The sequence below is a fragment of the Anas acuta genome, chromosome 5 (assembly GCF_963932015.1).
Source record: "Anas acuta chromosome 5, bAnaAcu1.1, whole genome shotgun sequence".
Lineage (NCBI taxonomy): Eukaryota > Metazoa > Chordata > Aves > Anseriformes > Anatidae > Anas > Anas acuta.
The window spans coordinates 27072786-27087316 of NC_088983.1; the positions used below are offsets into that span (position 1 = coordinate 27072786).

The 14531-nt window shown below is 38.8% G+C and overlaps 2 protein-coding genes across 4 annotated transcripts in view; both read left to right on the plus strand.

The window, feature by feature from the left end:
- The window catches only part of MUC2 (mucin 2, oligomeric mucus/gel-forming), a 79314-nt gene extending 74587 nt beyond the window's left edge, over positions 1 to 4727 (plus strand). The window contains exons 70-75 of the mRNA XM_068684173.1: positions 358 to 480; positions 942 to 1040; positions 1515 to 1643; positions 2369 to 2408; positions 2689 to 2818; positions 4235 to 4727. Of these exons, the coding sequence (XP_068540274.1) occupies positions 358 to 480; positions 942 to 1040; positions 1515 to 1643; positions 2369 to 2408; positions 2689 to 2818; positions 4235 to 4490 (777 nt within the window). The 3' untranslated portion in view covers positions 4491 to 4727. The remainder of the gene's footprint in view (positions 1 to 357; positions 481 to 941; positions 1041 to 1514; positions 1644 to 2368; positions 2409 to 2688; positions 2819 to 4234) is intronic.
- A 6420-nt stretch (positions 4728 to 11147) lies between these two features.
- Positions 11148 to 14531, plus strand: part of LOC137857186 (mucin-5B) — a 45564-nt gene continuing 42180 nt past the window's right edge. For 2 of the 3 annotated variants that reach the window (XM_068683388.1, XM_068683391.1), the window contains exons 1-3: positions 11148 to 11323; positions 11539 to 11701; positions 11818 to 13765. In XM_068683388.1, the coding sequence (XP_068539489.1) occupies positions 13684 to 13765 (82 nt within the window). In that variant the 5' untranslated portion in view covers positions 11148 to 11323; positions 11539 to 11701; positions 11818 to 13683. The remainder of the gene's footprint in view (positions 11324 to 11538; positions 11702 to 11817; positions 13766 to 14531) is intronic. The other variant, XM_068683390.1, reaches the window with a different exon arrangement.

A 14531-nucleotide genomic window follows, 5' to 3' on the forward strand; every position in this document is an offset into this window, starting at 1 on the left:
TCAGTTTTAAGACTCTGCTTTCAGAAATGAAAAGATTTGTAAAGAAGGGTTATTCTGAATGGACTTAGATTCCCAATTAAGTTCTTTTGAGTCTAGTAATTGATTTATTGTATATGTTGACTTCTCTGCTTTTAATATCTGAGTTCATCATTGCTGTGTAGGACTTCAATGAAGACATACTAAATTAAGTTCAATATTGATGATGATGTCATAAACAGCTAGCTAAACAGCTATCCAGTAGTGTTTATGATGGATTTCTATTCCATTGTTTGGTCAAAAGGCTTTTGGGAATTAAGTAATGTCTGTCACACATCATATCTCATTAATACATGAACCTTTGTTTCTTTAAATTTATAGCCTAATTCCTCAGTCTTTGTTGATAAGTGTCAGAATTGCTTCTGCACTAACGAAGTTAACGTCAGCACTCAACTGAATGTCATCTCCTGTGAACACGTTCCATGTGACACATATTGTGAACCTGTAAGTGACAAACTTAAACAAATAAACAAAACTAAAATACACATGTACATGAAAAATACTGTGATCAATTTGTTGCATAACTGAAGGACAGGGAGCAGAAATCCAGAATCCAACTCTGGCTTGGAAACTGACTGTCCTTGAGCAATCTGTTTTATGTAGCTTGGCAATGTAGTCAACAGTATTCAGTTCATGTTGGTAGGATTAGCTAACAAATTTCTGTAGAGCACTTAGTGGAATGATATTTAGTTATTAGGTATATTTATTACAGTGCTTTAATTGATTCTATCTATAGCCTAAGTTTATTACTTGCATTCTGTGGAGTCAGTGATATTCAGGCACAGAAAAGCAAAATTCTAGAGTACACTTCTAAGCATAATCAATTCACAGGGTAGTATGTTTTCACTTATTTCTCCTCAATGCATCTATCAGAGCTCTCATTTTTATTTCATTTTAATATCTAGGGATATGAACGGCAATCAGTGGAAGGTGAATGTTGTGGAAAATGTGTGCAGACTAAGTGTATTATACATGCATCACAGAGTTCCAACCTCATATTGAGTGTAAGTATGTTCTACATCTTACATCTCTACCAAATCTGTAAACTTCCCCATTTCAGAGTGCCAACATCCCTTTGGCAGAGATAAGGCTTAGTGTAACTTTGTGAGCTTTTCTATATTATTTACATGTAATTTCTGTGTACTGAAGAATGCTAGAAAAGCCTGCATATGAAACAACTTTATTGCCCCTATTTAGCTTTCCCTAGGTAAAATCCATTGGTATGAATGACTGTTAATATAGCTAATGTGCTCTAAATGCTTTAGAGGGTTTCTCTTCCAAGGGAAATCTCATGGACAACTGAAGATTCTCTCCACTTGTAACATACTGCAATACACACAAAAATCAGTATTGAAAATGGCTGCTAACCTAAAAATAATTGAGTGGGAAACAATACAAAAGTCATCGTCAGAAGACAGGAAAATTTCTGCCTGAGCTCCCTTCAGCTTTTCTTATTACATTTTGTATTTCACTTGCAGCCTGGAGAGTTTGTAAAAGATCCTTATGACAACTGCACCATTTATAGTTGTACAAGACTCCAAAACCAGCTTATCTCTTCCACATCTGAGATTACCTGTCCAGCGTTCAATGCAGAGAGCTGTAAATCTGTAAGTGGAAAACTCACCCTCTACTTAATGTATAAATTAGTTCAGTCTAGTGCAGCCACCTAACTAGCAACAAAAGTCACATTAAACTTTGATGATTGTTCTCCAAATTTTCTCTGTCCCAAGGGCACAGGTTTTCACTGCATCCATGTACAAACCTACACAGTGTATAAAACAAGGTACCTGGCTTACAGTTTGAAGCCTATTGCTGGCATCTCTCAGTAGCCAAAAAAAAAAAAGGTCAGCATTGAAATAAAAGTCCTTGCTGATTGCTTTGTGTGGGGTCCTGTCTGAAAAAGAGCCATGTTTTCTTGAATATCACAGCTGTTCAGACAGTAGGCTGCCAATAACACTATGCACCATTCAAATATAGAAGTCCCTGATAAAATGTTTTTCTGGGACTGTTTTTGAGTTAGAAATGCATGATGATAACTGTAGATTTCCTTTAAATCATAATCTGTTTCCATGGTTGTCTGTAAATAGGTCAGAGGTTGGACTCGATGATCTTGAGGTCTCTTCCAACCTAGAAATTCTGTGATTCTGTGATTCTGTAAATTGATAGATTTCAAGTCTGGTATAGACAATTATGTCTATTTATTCAGATGCTAGAATTTTAGCTACTAATTTCTAGCCAATAAGGAATTTATCTCCTCAGTTATTTGCCTAAAAGCCTCTTTAATTCAGGGAATGAAAATAATACTATTTTCCTGTCTTTTTTGTTCTTTTAGGGAACTATTACATTCTTACCTAACGGTTGTTGCAAAACTTGTAAGTATGTCAGCATACCTGAACCAAGAAAACAGAAGTAATTTTCTTCTTATATTAGCCCATATAATGGAGGCTGATATGTTACTATTTGAATAGATACTCTTGTCTTTATGTTTGTTATTCCAAGTATTCAGTGCCCAAACTCTCTGGGAAAGTTTAAACTGAAGCTGAAATACCACTTAAGACAATTTTTCAGCACACTAGCTAAGCCAAATGTGCTGAACCGCAGGGAACTTATGGAGCTATTTCACTGAATGTATGCTCTGACCTTTCCCCTTAGGTGTACCTCTGAATAGTCCCACACCATGCTCTGTCCGTGAAAGAGAAGACTTTATTGTCTATAAGAACTGCCGTTCTGTGGAGAGAGTTGTCATGACTGAATGTGAAGGAACATGTGGAACTTTCTCACTGTAAGTAAACTGATTGGACAATGAGATTTGAATTCTGTCACTGACATTATTTGTATAAAAGGAACAACACATAGGTAGATTAGAGAATGTTAGACCTGAAACTATCAGCTCTCAAACTCATGGGCACAAAATCATGGACAACTGAAGAGCTGATTAATTTTAATGCAAAGCAGAAAAGGGTATTGGATTGCATTGAGATTTAGCCAGCTATGATAAGGTTTGTTCATTCATTAAGAGATGGCTTGTCTGTCATTTTTGTCAGACCATCTTGGACAGAAGTCATCACAAGAGAACGTGGATTATTTCTTGTAATGTGAATGAGCCCAGAGAGCAGCCAAACCTGATGTTCATAAGTTGAAAAGTGGTTCTCAAGAATTAACATATAAGATTAAATACACATCTGTCTTTTAAAGGAAGTTTCAAACATGAATGACTGTTAATACAGTAATGAAGTGAGAAAACAAATGCCTTATGGGTGGTGTTACTAGCTATAAGAAAGTGGCTGGTGTGACACCTGGTACTAAGCTATTAAAACACATTAAAAATATATAATTCTAACTTCCCAAAGTAAATGTTATTTGCTGCCTATCACTGAATATACCACAGGGCACCTTACATGGGATTAACCTCATCTTTAGTTTAAGATTAAACCCCAGTTAGTCAGAGGGATTATTAGTATTTTGAAATATCTCATAGTCTTACTGTCCTGCTGTGGCTGCCTCAGTACACAAACATAAGAAAAAGATGGCTCTTGACACAATTTATAGGCTGATACTGACAGGTTCTGCAGGTTAGGAGTGGTATTTGGGAACCTAATGAACACAAGGTTGCAGAAAAACTGCTTTATTGTGAGCTAGCAACAGAAGGAGCTGCTGGTTCATCTTCCTGTTAACTTGGGTTTGGAATACACACTGTGATTTATTTGATACAAGTGTAGCTCTTGTAGCCTGTTGATTGATGTGATGCCATCGTAGATGGCATTGTAACCACATATCTATGTAGTTTTCTTACTCAGCTCAGAGCTGCATCTGCATTTAATTGTTTGGTCTGGGGTATTTATCATTCATCATTCTTTGATCTGGTGTATTTAACATCCACCAGTGCTGGGATGATGAGAGGAATACAAGGAAGCCGAGCTCCTAGAACTTAATGTGTTTGTTTTTTTTTAGCAGGATCTCGATTCTTTTTATTTATTTTTTTCTTAACCAGAAAATTTCAGCTAAATGGAATGAATTTTAAAAGCATATTGTTAAAACAACTGCTCTGTCAGATGAACTCAGCACTATTCACTAGCTTTAATATGGCTTTTCTAGATATTATACCAAACTCCTCACAGAGTTCTATACTTAACTTTACTCTTTCCTATGTACACCGGCTTCTAGCACAAAGTAATGTTGCCTTTCTCCACCTTAACAGATATTCTGTTGAGGCCAATTCTTTGGAGCACAGCTGTTCCTGCTGCAGGGAAGCAAAAACTAGCACGAGGGAAGTGGAACTGAAATGCCCATCTGGGCACTCAATTCAACATAAGTATGTATATGTGGAAAGCTGCAGCTGCCAGGACACTCATTGCAACATCCCACAGTCCAGTGAGCCTCTGAGCCTAGAAGAAAATAACAAGAGCACTAGCACTCCAACCGCATCAGAAGCCATCAGTTTAACAAAAAAATGAAAGCGAAGAAACCTAACTGCATTTAAAGGGACTATGCACTGCTCTCATCTTCCTTGACTACTTTTAAACTTTGCTTTTCCCAGTTAATATATTCTATGTGTTCTCTGACTATTTTTAACAGTGTTCTATTTATTTGTGTACAAAAGTACAGTGAACTTTCTCCTAAGTGCATAGCCCTCTAGATTGTTTAATAATCAGCTTATTTTCTCTGAATGATTAAAAGTGCATTTCAAACAACATGGAGTTTGTGTTTATTCATGTGCTATCTAGATGAGCCTGAATTTTAAGAGAAGGATTTTTTTTTTCAAGTTATAGGAAGTGAGTTGATGTATTTCCCAAATATTTGGGGTATTTCTTTATAGCTCCCAAAAAAATGAAATATTAGAAGGTTCTGTCTGGAGGAGCCAACATGTAAGGTGGGGCAAAAATGTATTCCGACTTCCAGAGCAAAGCTGAAGGTGAATAATGCATTATAAAATGATTCAGATAACTCTGAGAAACCTTCACTCTAGTTCAGCACCAGGTCTCATTTTAGTAGGGCTGTGTGTGAGTTAGAACAGTCTCAGTTCATCACTGTTATGTCTTTTCACTAAGTAGTCCATCAGCTGTGAGGATATGAAGTTTATTCACATTGTTTGAACTCTGAGGGATGTATAGCCAGTGTATATATCCCTCAGATATATGCTAGATATATAGCATATACATCTCATATACATGTATACTAGATTTATAGCTATAGTAGGAGGTCTTCAAATTTCAAGCTTCACAAAAAAGATGTCCATATCTAAACTAGTAGTCCTAGTTTTTTTCTACAGGAAATTGAGTGCAATGGCTCTTTTCAACATTCATTCAACTCATGCCAAAGGAGATTAGCTGAATTGTATTCCAAAGTGCCTGTTTATCTGATGTTGCTGCAAAGGTAGTTGAAGATTAGCTGAGAGATGGACAGTTCTCTTGAAGATACCTGAAGTACAATTAGAGTAACACACGCTTGCTGCTGTGTGCAGAAATTGTATTTGGCATTATTTTTGCTTCTGTTAATGAACAGTAATTGTCTTACCCTTCTGAGGGTAAGAATGTGTTGCAGCTTAAAAGGCAGAGACTAGCAGGGATGTACAGAATATGAAACATCAGAAATCTGGCATCTTCAAAATACTGCCTTTAGAGGGCTAATTTCTGTGGTGGGGGAAAGACAGCTGATCTATGAAGAAAATTTTAGTCACTTTATGTATCAAGTTCCAGCGCAATGGAAGCCTGGTTTCTACTTCAATATGTGGTTCTAAGGATTTCTCTAGGTACAGTGTGAGATGTGAATGAGACTTTTCTCCTGGAGCATTTACCAGGTCAGTCTCTCTGGTGGTTTCGTTGTTATATAAGAACCTCTGTGCTGACAACCATACTTTTCCTTGAGTTGTTTTTAAAGACCACTTGTTTTAAAATCTGTTGGTCATTAGCTGTCTTTAAGATTTTCATTTTTGTGGTTAAATTTGGCTGGAATCACTTCTGGAGACAAGCAGATACATGGTGTGATCAATTTTGCCTTGTTTCCTATGAAAAGGATAAAAAAAATCCATCATTAGTGGCTTTTTGCTGCACACTATATTTACACTAAAGACTAAAATGTCCCTGACTTCATTTTTTTCATTTTTGTTTTGTAGTCTGCATGGGCTCTTTCTGTCCCTCCTAGTGACATGCAAACTACTTGAAAATACAGAAGTTAAAAGATCCTGTGTAGTTAGTAACGCTGCAAATTTTGTTTTTGCCACTACAGGGCAGTCTAAGGCTAAGAATGCAAAATTACTTCGGAGACCAAAAAAAAAAAAAAAAAAAAAAAAAAAGGCACCTGAAAAGCCATCTGCCTACAAAAGAGAATTTATACTTTGCCAGGTACAGTTTTACCTCTGAGAACAGTGAATGTTGCTATTTCCTCAGACACTTGCATGCTTTCAGTAAGAATTTAAGAATTAAAAGAAGTTCTTCTGATGGGAGTTGACACGCATGCAAAGCATGGTGTTCCTTACAGTGCTCTGGATTATAGCAGCCCCTTCAGTTTTTCTGCTGGGTCAGTGCTGTCAGTGCTGCCTATAAGCAGGCTGGTTCCCAAGCAGGCACTGCCAGAGATTTCTTACTTACAAATGTTTGGCAGTTCCAGGTCAAACTGTACGTGTCAAACCTCCACCCTTTTCTGCACATTTAGTCACCTCAGAATTTTACATACCTGTGTTTCCATTGGGAGTGGGTAACAAAATTAAATTTTGAACAGTCTGAACTTTTTTCTAGCAGATAAATCCTCAAATAGCCTCTCAGTCTAAAAAAAAAAAAAAAAAAAGCGCTTCATTTCTGTATCCCTTCAAAGAGAGCAAAGAGAGCAGTAGTGGTGGCAATGAGCAGCACTTTCACTCTTTCCCACAACATTCTTGAAAGCAAATGGAGACCTGTCCTGTCTGAGTCCATGAAGCATTTGGTTTCTTACACAAGAACTGTTGTGTCTGCATGAGCGCAGTCTTATTTGGAAAACCCAGGAGAGTAACTGAGAAATCTCTCACAAGGCTCTGTAAGCCATTTCGGGGCTGCAGAAAAGATGGTGAAATCTTCTGATCCCATTGCTTCCCAGCCAAGACCTAAAGAGGTGTTGACAACTTCACAAAAAGTATTGGTGCTGTAGGAGAATGGGCTGTCCTCCAGGAATTTCACAGTCCCCTAGGGCCCAACAAGAAGGAAACAGTAGCAAGAGCTCCAGCAGAGTTCAGCAGGGTGGCAGGTTGGCTGGAACTTGCTCACGTCTCCATACCTGAGTCCTGTGTTCTCTTCCTAGACTTTCTGACTGTATCCGAAGTACAGGTTGGAGCTACAATTTACCTGTAGCAATGCCTTGGTTGCTGGAGGCTGGGATTTTGCGTTCCTTCCTCAGATGGAGGCTCCTCCAAGGTAATCAGAAGCTTGAAAAAATCCTTTCCAGGCAGCTGTTGTCTTAAAGCGTGCTCCTCACAGCATAGACCCAGTGTAGGAGACCACCACTGAACGCTGGAGAAAACCTGAGCGGGTTGCCTACAGCTCAGATAGGGTGCGATTGCCCCACTAGTAAAGAGAACTGAGGACCTCCACAGCTCCTAAAAGAAAAGCTCATTGCCCATTTGCTTTGTAGACTGTTTGGGGCTGGGGCAGGGGTTTACACAGACGTGTTCCCTGAAATGCACCCTGAGTCTTCCTTACAGTAAGTTACATGCTTCCCTAGAAGCATGGTGATTGCAGTGTGTACCTTGTTTGTGGAAGTGCATGGGTTTTGTTACCAGTTGTAGTCTTCCCTGAGGTATCTTGAATACCAGACAGTTTCTTCCTAACTATTTGGAGAGGTACTGGAAACTTGGTGCTGTTCACATGGCTCTACAGTAATATAGTAAGAACTTTCATCTGGAGTTAAAAATGAGTTCTCGGAAGATTTCCAGATAAAGTGAACACAGCTGCTTTATGAACCATTTTACTGGACGACTGTTTCTAGAACACCACAGGCAAAAAGGCATATGCTTGTTAGCAGTATGGAAAAAGTCACTTCTGATAATCTGAGGTGAGGTGGATGGGATTCAGAATGAGGGGGAAAAGCTCCATGCACACCAAGAACAACCTTCCACAAAAGAATACAAGATAGGGATTTCTGATCCGGTAGTTATCTTGTTTAATGCTGTAATTCCATATTACGGCATTATCATTTTTTGCTGTAGGAGAAGGGCAAGATAGAATTTTCCTTATGTTTACCATTGGACTGTACTCTGCTAAACCACACTTCACTGAACTAAGCACATGCAACTCTGCACATAAGTCCCAATCAAAGGATTTCAGCAAAGGCAAAGCCCTGAGTAAATAATCATGTAGTTATGGTGTTTGTTGTACACCGTTTGAACTTGTGTAACAGAGCAAACCCAGATACTGTGAAAAGAGAGGAAGCAGAAATAGACTGAAAAACTCAAAAATCACAGGAAGAGAAATTATTGTGAACTTTTTGTCTGACAAAAGCTGAAATTTATTTAAATAACTGTAGCTTTGATATACAATTTCTTGTATTTCATCTCTCAGCAGCAGCTTTGGGTGGTGGAGATATTTTAATGGAGAACAAGTTCTTCTAGTTAAGCAGCCCTTTTCTTAAGCCAAATTTACTAAATTAACTCAATCTTTTCAGGCTACTGTAAGCCTCTGTGCTTTTAAGTGTCAGCCTCACAGATTAACTTCCAATTGGGCTATATAAGTCATATTCCCATCCCTAATGTAGAAAGTCATTATACTTTTTTTTTATATGTTTGTTTGTTTGTTTTGTTTTGTTGTTTCTGTTTTCATTACCCTTATAAAATCTTGTGTGTTTAAATTGGACTTTTTTAATGGTTCAGTTTTTCAGCATTGATATGTAAATATGCTTGAATTCCTTTCACAAACTTGTCTCTAGAATGATGAAAAACATCACATGTATTTTTTTTCCTTATTCCAAGACTTTGAGAAAACTCAGAAAACATAGTAGAACTCTATGTATTTTTGATATTGCTTCAGTGCAACAGCTTCCATTTCAGAATGCACTTCTGCTGCAGCCTGATTTAAAGACAGAAAATACTGTGTGTCTCTTTTGCTATGCTTTTGGCTAGCCTCCTCTCCACATTTGACAAAGAACTGGGTTCTCCCAGTTGCTACGAAGCTTCCTTAGTTCCAGGAAATCACAGATCTTCCAGTGCGAAGCAATTCCCCTTCAACACAAATGATTTCTGTAGGTTTCAGTTTAAGCTAAGGAAGGGTCTATAGCCTTTAAAATGTTCTGTAATTTCTTTATATACTTCATGTATGCACATTTATATAAAACACTAGTAGACAAAGGGTAACTTTTAAGAATCATCCTGGAAATTTATTCCTGGTTATATTATATGATATGTTTGGCAGATAAAACCTCCTCATTTGCTTTGAAGGGTGAGAAGAAGGATGCAGATGCTAATCTTCACTTGGAGAAGCAGCAATACAGCCAAACCATACCAAAGCAGTTAATCTCTGCCTTTCTTTTGGTTTGTAGTAACTTTCAGTCATTGTGGAAGTGGTTACTGCATGTATAACTTCATGTAATTTCAGGGTTATACAAACATCAGTTCATATTTTTCCCCAAATGGGCCTGGAGCTCTCTTTGTTCTGCTACGCCATGTTTTCCATCAGGAAGGCTGTTTAAAAAAAAAAAAAATCTTTAAGGTAGAGAAAGCCCAAGGGCCCAGCCCCCTGGTGAGATGGCTTTCTGTGCAGTGAGTCTTTCTGAAGTGAGGAAGTGCCAATGGGTCAATGAGACCTGTGTGCACAAACACCAATCAGCCGTGTCATTACTCCTTGTATGTGGATTTTGAAAGATCTACATCTTCTTGAAAACACACACACAAAAAAAAGAACAAGTGAACTGATTCCTTGCAAATGGGAGTAACTGATGCCTCTGATTAGTTCAGGAAAGGTCAAGGAACCCTATGGCAAGATGAGATGTTAAGGAGCTTTATGTTTGTTCTAAGGCAAAAATGTAAGAAAACACCCAACCATCTCCTATCAAAATTAAAATATCGAAGACATTCTTCATGTATTTTAATAGGCAATTAATGACAGAGACCCAGTCCCTGTTCTTCTTCTGCCTGCTACAGACCACCTTACGCTGCCAGTCATTTCAAACTGTGTGGTGGATGCAAACCTGATGGACCAAACAAATCTTTGAAATAAATTTCCTAAATTCAATCGGATTATACCAATAAAAACATAATCCATGTTGAATTCTGGCAATTAAGTGTGTAATACAGTGTTGTAACTGTCAGTTAGGTAAAATATTTTGCCAAATTAATTTCAGATGTTATCACATGGAATATCAGTGCAAAAGGGCTTTCTATCAATTCCTAAGTAATTGTTTTCCAGCTAACTTCACCTTCTTAATGAAGTAAACAGCATTTCTGTAGTTATTATCTAGGCAGTGCTGGTAAAACACAATTTCATTGTGGCTACACATTGTAAGATATAGTAGTGTTACTTTTGCCTGAAAGGAAGGGGAATATTAGAGGATTTCCAGGCAGAACCCTACCGGTTCAGTACCAGTGAACCTTGGATTCAGTACAGTAATTGGGTGTGAAATGGTATTAATCCCCAAGATGCCCACAGTTTGAGTGCCTCTTTACCAAGTTTGTATCAAAAAATACGGGTTGTGAGTCACTGGTGTATTACGTTACCTTCATGACGGTTTATCTCCAGTGAGTCAGTGGCGATAAAGAAGTTGAGTTAATATTTACCAATTGTATTTACTAAAATCACATACCCTTTAATGGCAAATGATCCATGAAATGGGCTGTAAAGGGGCCAAGAGGAATTGTTCTTTTTGATAGTACAGCTGCAGCAGAGTGAAGGCCTCTTGAGCTAGAGGGCCCAATAAAGGGAAGAGTTATTAATCCTGGTGTGTCACTCTAGGGGGATTAATTATACCTTGTATACCTGTCATAGCAGTAATTCAGTAGTAATGGATCAATGTATTCACAAAGTACCTGTTGGACTGAATTTCCTTAAAAAAAAAAAATAATAATAAAAAAAAGCTGCCATATATTCCTTCTGAAACCCTCAGTGTTGCCACACTTGACTATAAAGACTTAATTTGAATGCAAATATCCTCCACATGTCAGTCGCCCTGAAATCATTGCAAGGGAGTAGGGTATCCAATGCTTTCCAACGAGTGTAGCCCACATTCTCAGCAGAGAAGCCAGAAGCAGTAGCCCTGGTTAGTCACTAGCAGGATCTCTGCTCCTGGAGAAATGGGAAAGCAGCAGCAAAGGTGACGGAGCAGACAAGCAGAGGTAAGTAAATGGTGCAGAGCAGGAGGACTAGGTCTGCTGTGTCGCTCAGCAGCAAGAAAAGGGCTCATGTCCTCTCAGCAGACGATTCCAGATGGCTGATGTTACTTTCTGTGCTGAATGCAGCAGAAATGAACGGCAATGCAATGAGTTATTTTGTTTTATTCTGTCTGTCCCTTGGACACAATTCTAATGTGTGCCGTTAATGTTCCTCCCAGGACCATATGTGCTGACTGAAGCTTCCAGGGGGAAATCGTGCTTTAGCTCATCCTGCACACTCTGGCATGCCCCTGAACCCCGTGTAGGAGATAAGGGCTGAGAGTTGTGGTAGTAAGTCTCGCTGTGTCCTTGTGGACCACTCCAATCTGAAGGCTATCATCGGTGAGTATTTCATATGTTGTTCCTGTCCCTTTCTTGCTACCCATGGGGGACAAAGCGATTTTGTTCTAGGGTCAGGAATTAGATCACTGGGTTCTTGTTCTTCTTTCTGCTCTCAGATCAATGTGAATGAACTGTTCGCCTTGATTGTCTGAGTCGGAATTGGAAAGGAAGAGGACAGCAATTATAAAAATAAAAAGGACTATATCTCAACAGAGTTCTGCCCTTGGATTTTGAAACTAGCCTTGATTTGAGAAAACTAATAGGTTTCAGCTTTCCACCGTTAGCCTTAACAACACTCCTTTCTATGTCAGTGGCTGTGGGCTACTACCCTATGTGCTTTTCCTCCTTGGTTTCAAAATCCTTTGCCACACCTGCAATTATCACTGTTCTGTAGTCTGAATGAGGAGGCCCCATCAATCAGAAGTTCAACCTGAAAGTTACTATGAGAGTCTGCTGACTTTGAGGGTTACTACTGCACTGTGTAGGATTTCAGGTCATCCTGGTATCTATAAGGTCCTATTGTCACTGTTTGTGTTATCTACTAGGTATTCTGCAGTCTTATGTTATAACTGTTTGGGTGGAGAAGAGTGGGGAAATATGCATTGTGATTAAAAGGAAAAGAAGCAGATATCTATTGCTTCCTGCACCAGTGCCATACAGCCTGTCAGTTTGTCCCCCAGCCAAAATGGCAGGGCTTCAAGAACAGACTTTACCTTCCAATAGTGCCCTGCCTCAAGTATGACTGACAATGGAATTAATGGGGCACAGGCAGTGGGAAAGGGGTAACGTGAACTCATGTTTCATGTGCTGCACAATGCTCTTGCCTGCTGGTGCAGGGCTTTCTTAAGAGCAGTGGCAGCCACAAATCACCTGGCAGATGTTTGCACCTACACCTTTGTAAGCCACTTAGAAAGTGGCTCAGAAACATCTAAGAAGAACAGCTGAAACAATCAGGGGGCCAGCTTTAGGATACTTAACTCTGCATATGCCAGGAAGCTTGGCAAAGCAGTGAGCAAGATGTAGTCCTCAAGGCTGGCTCATTGTCTGCCAACCAGATAAAAGGGCATCAGTCTTCCCCAGCAAGTCTGTGGACTACCTTGGCCTGAGGACTTGCAACAAGAGTGAAACCTGAATGCACTTCAAGCCACATTTCTGCTCGCTTTCTGTTGGGAATCATTCTGGTATTAATTTATTCCCAAAGGGGCATGGAGCAGCTGAACGTGTGGGAACAGCTGTTACACATGTTTGCCTGATTTGCCTGGGGTGGGTGAGGGGCTTCCTCTTTGACAGAAGTTATTTCCCCACTGCACGGACAAGTTGAAGGTCAGCTTGTGCCAACACAGCAGGTAAATCTCTAAAGAAGACCCTGAAATCACCAACATCAAACACCTGTGATGGCATATCTAAGAACTGTCCTACAGTAGGACATAGGTTAGAGCATGACTGAGCTCCCTGGATTTTTGATGGTTATGACTCTTTATAAGCATATGTTATATTTGATCTTATGATATTTTTTGCTTGACCATTCAGAAAAAAACATCAAGCCAGCAGAGGCAACAAACATTTCTCCTTGAGCTGGGGGACTGTGCTGATGTGCAAACCAGAGAAAAACTGTAAAAAGAGGGCAACAATTGGTTGTTACTAATCAGATGCTATGAAAATGAAAAGTGATTTTCACTAAAGAAAAGGAAACAGTGTAGGGAGGGAAATACATATTTTAAAAAAAAAGGGGCTAAGAAAATGACAGCTCTCCATCCCCACATAAAGGAGAGAAGTAGATAATTGTCTTTTCCGAAAGACAGAACGTTGTTGGGTGCTAAACATGAACAACTGAAAGAAAAATGAATGAAGCTCCACCTTTCAGGGACCCTGCCATCAATGTTTTGTTCTCACGCCAAATTCCTGGACTATAAAAATCTGCCTATAAGCCAAGAAAAACACACTTCCCTGGAAGGATTTTCAAGTTACCGCTCCATGGCAAGATGGAAATAAAAAAGGGGAGGTCATTTTGGATCTTCTGCCTAATTTGGAGTTGTTGCAAGGGCAAAGAACCAGTTCAGATAGGTAAGAAAAAAAATCTAAGATTATTTGCTTACATATTGATCTCCATAAGTGACAACTAGAGTTATCAAATGAAAACATATAACATATTCACAAGAGCTGTGGATGTGCCAGAAACTAACATTTTGCTTTTTCATCTTTTATTTAAGCCATGTAAGTTTTACTGTTGTTCTGTTGTTTTTTGTTGTTTTTTCCCACCACTGTGTAGTTTATCAATTGCTTTACGTCTTAAGCAACTCATGTTAGAAAGCAGACTCTCTGCATGCAGTTTGCATCAAAAAAAAAAAAAAGTGTCACCCTTTTTTACACATTATGTTGACACGCTTGTTCTATTAAAAATGTATGCAAAATGTCTGCTAAGCTTGATTGACCAGTATGAAATACTGCATTTACTGCATTAGGAGTAACCACACTTCTGTGGTCTCTTGCACCGTTACCTCCTGGTCTGGTTCTGAATGTCTTATACTTTTCCTAATCACTTAATATACAAACAATTGATGTGACTGTTATTGCTGCACTAGTAATTCTAGAAATCAACTCCCAAGAAGAAACTAAACTTTCTAATTTTCCTTCATTGTGTAAAACTGTGCTAAATTATCCCATTCCACTTTCCTATTCCACTCACAGTGCTGCAAACACCTATGTAAATTACAATCCCTTTAAACAACTGTTTTTTGTGAGAATGCTTTGGCACTTGAGTTTCTGTTGAGTTTTTGGCACTTGAGTTTTCTTGTTTTTAACAAGATTAGATTTCTTTTCTGTGCTCCCC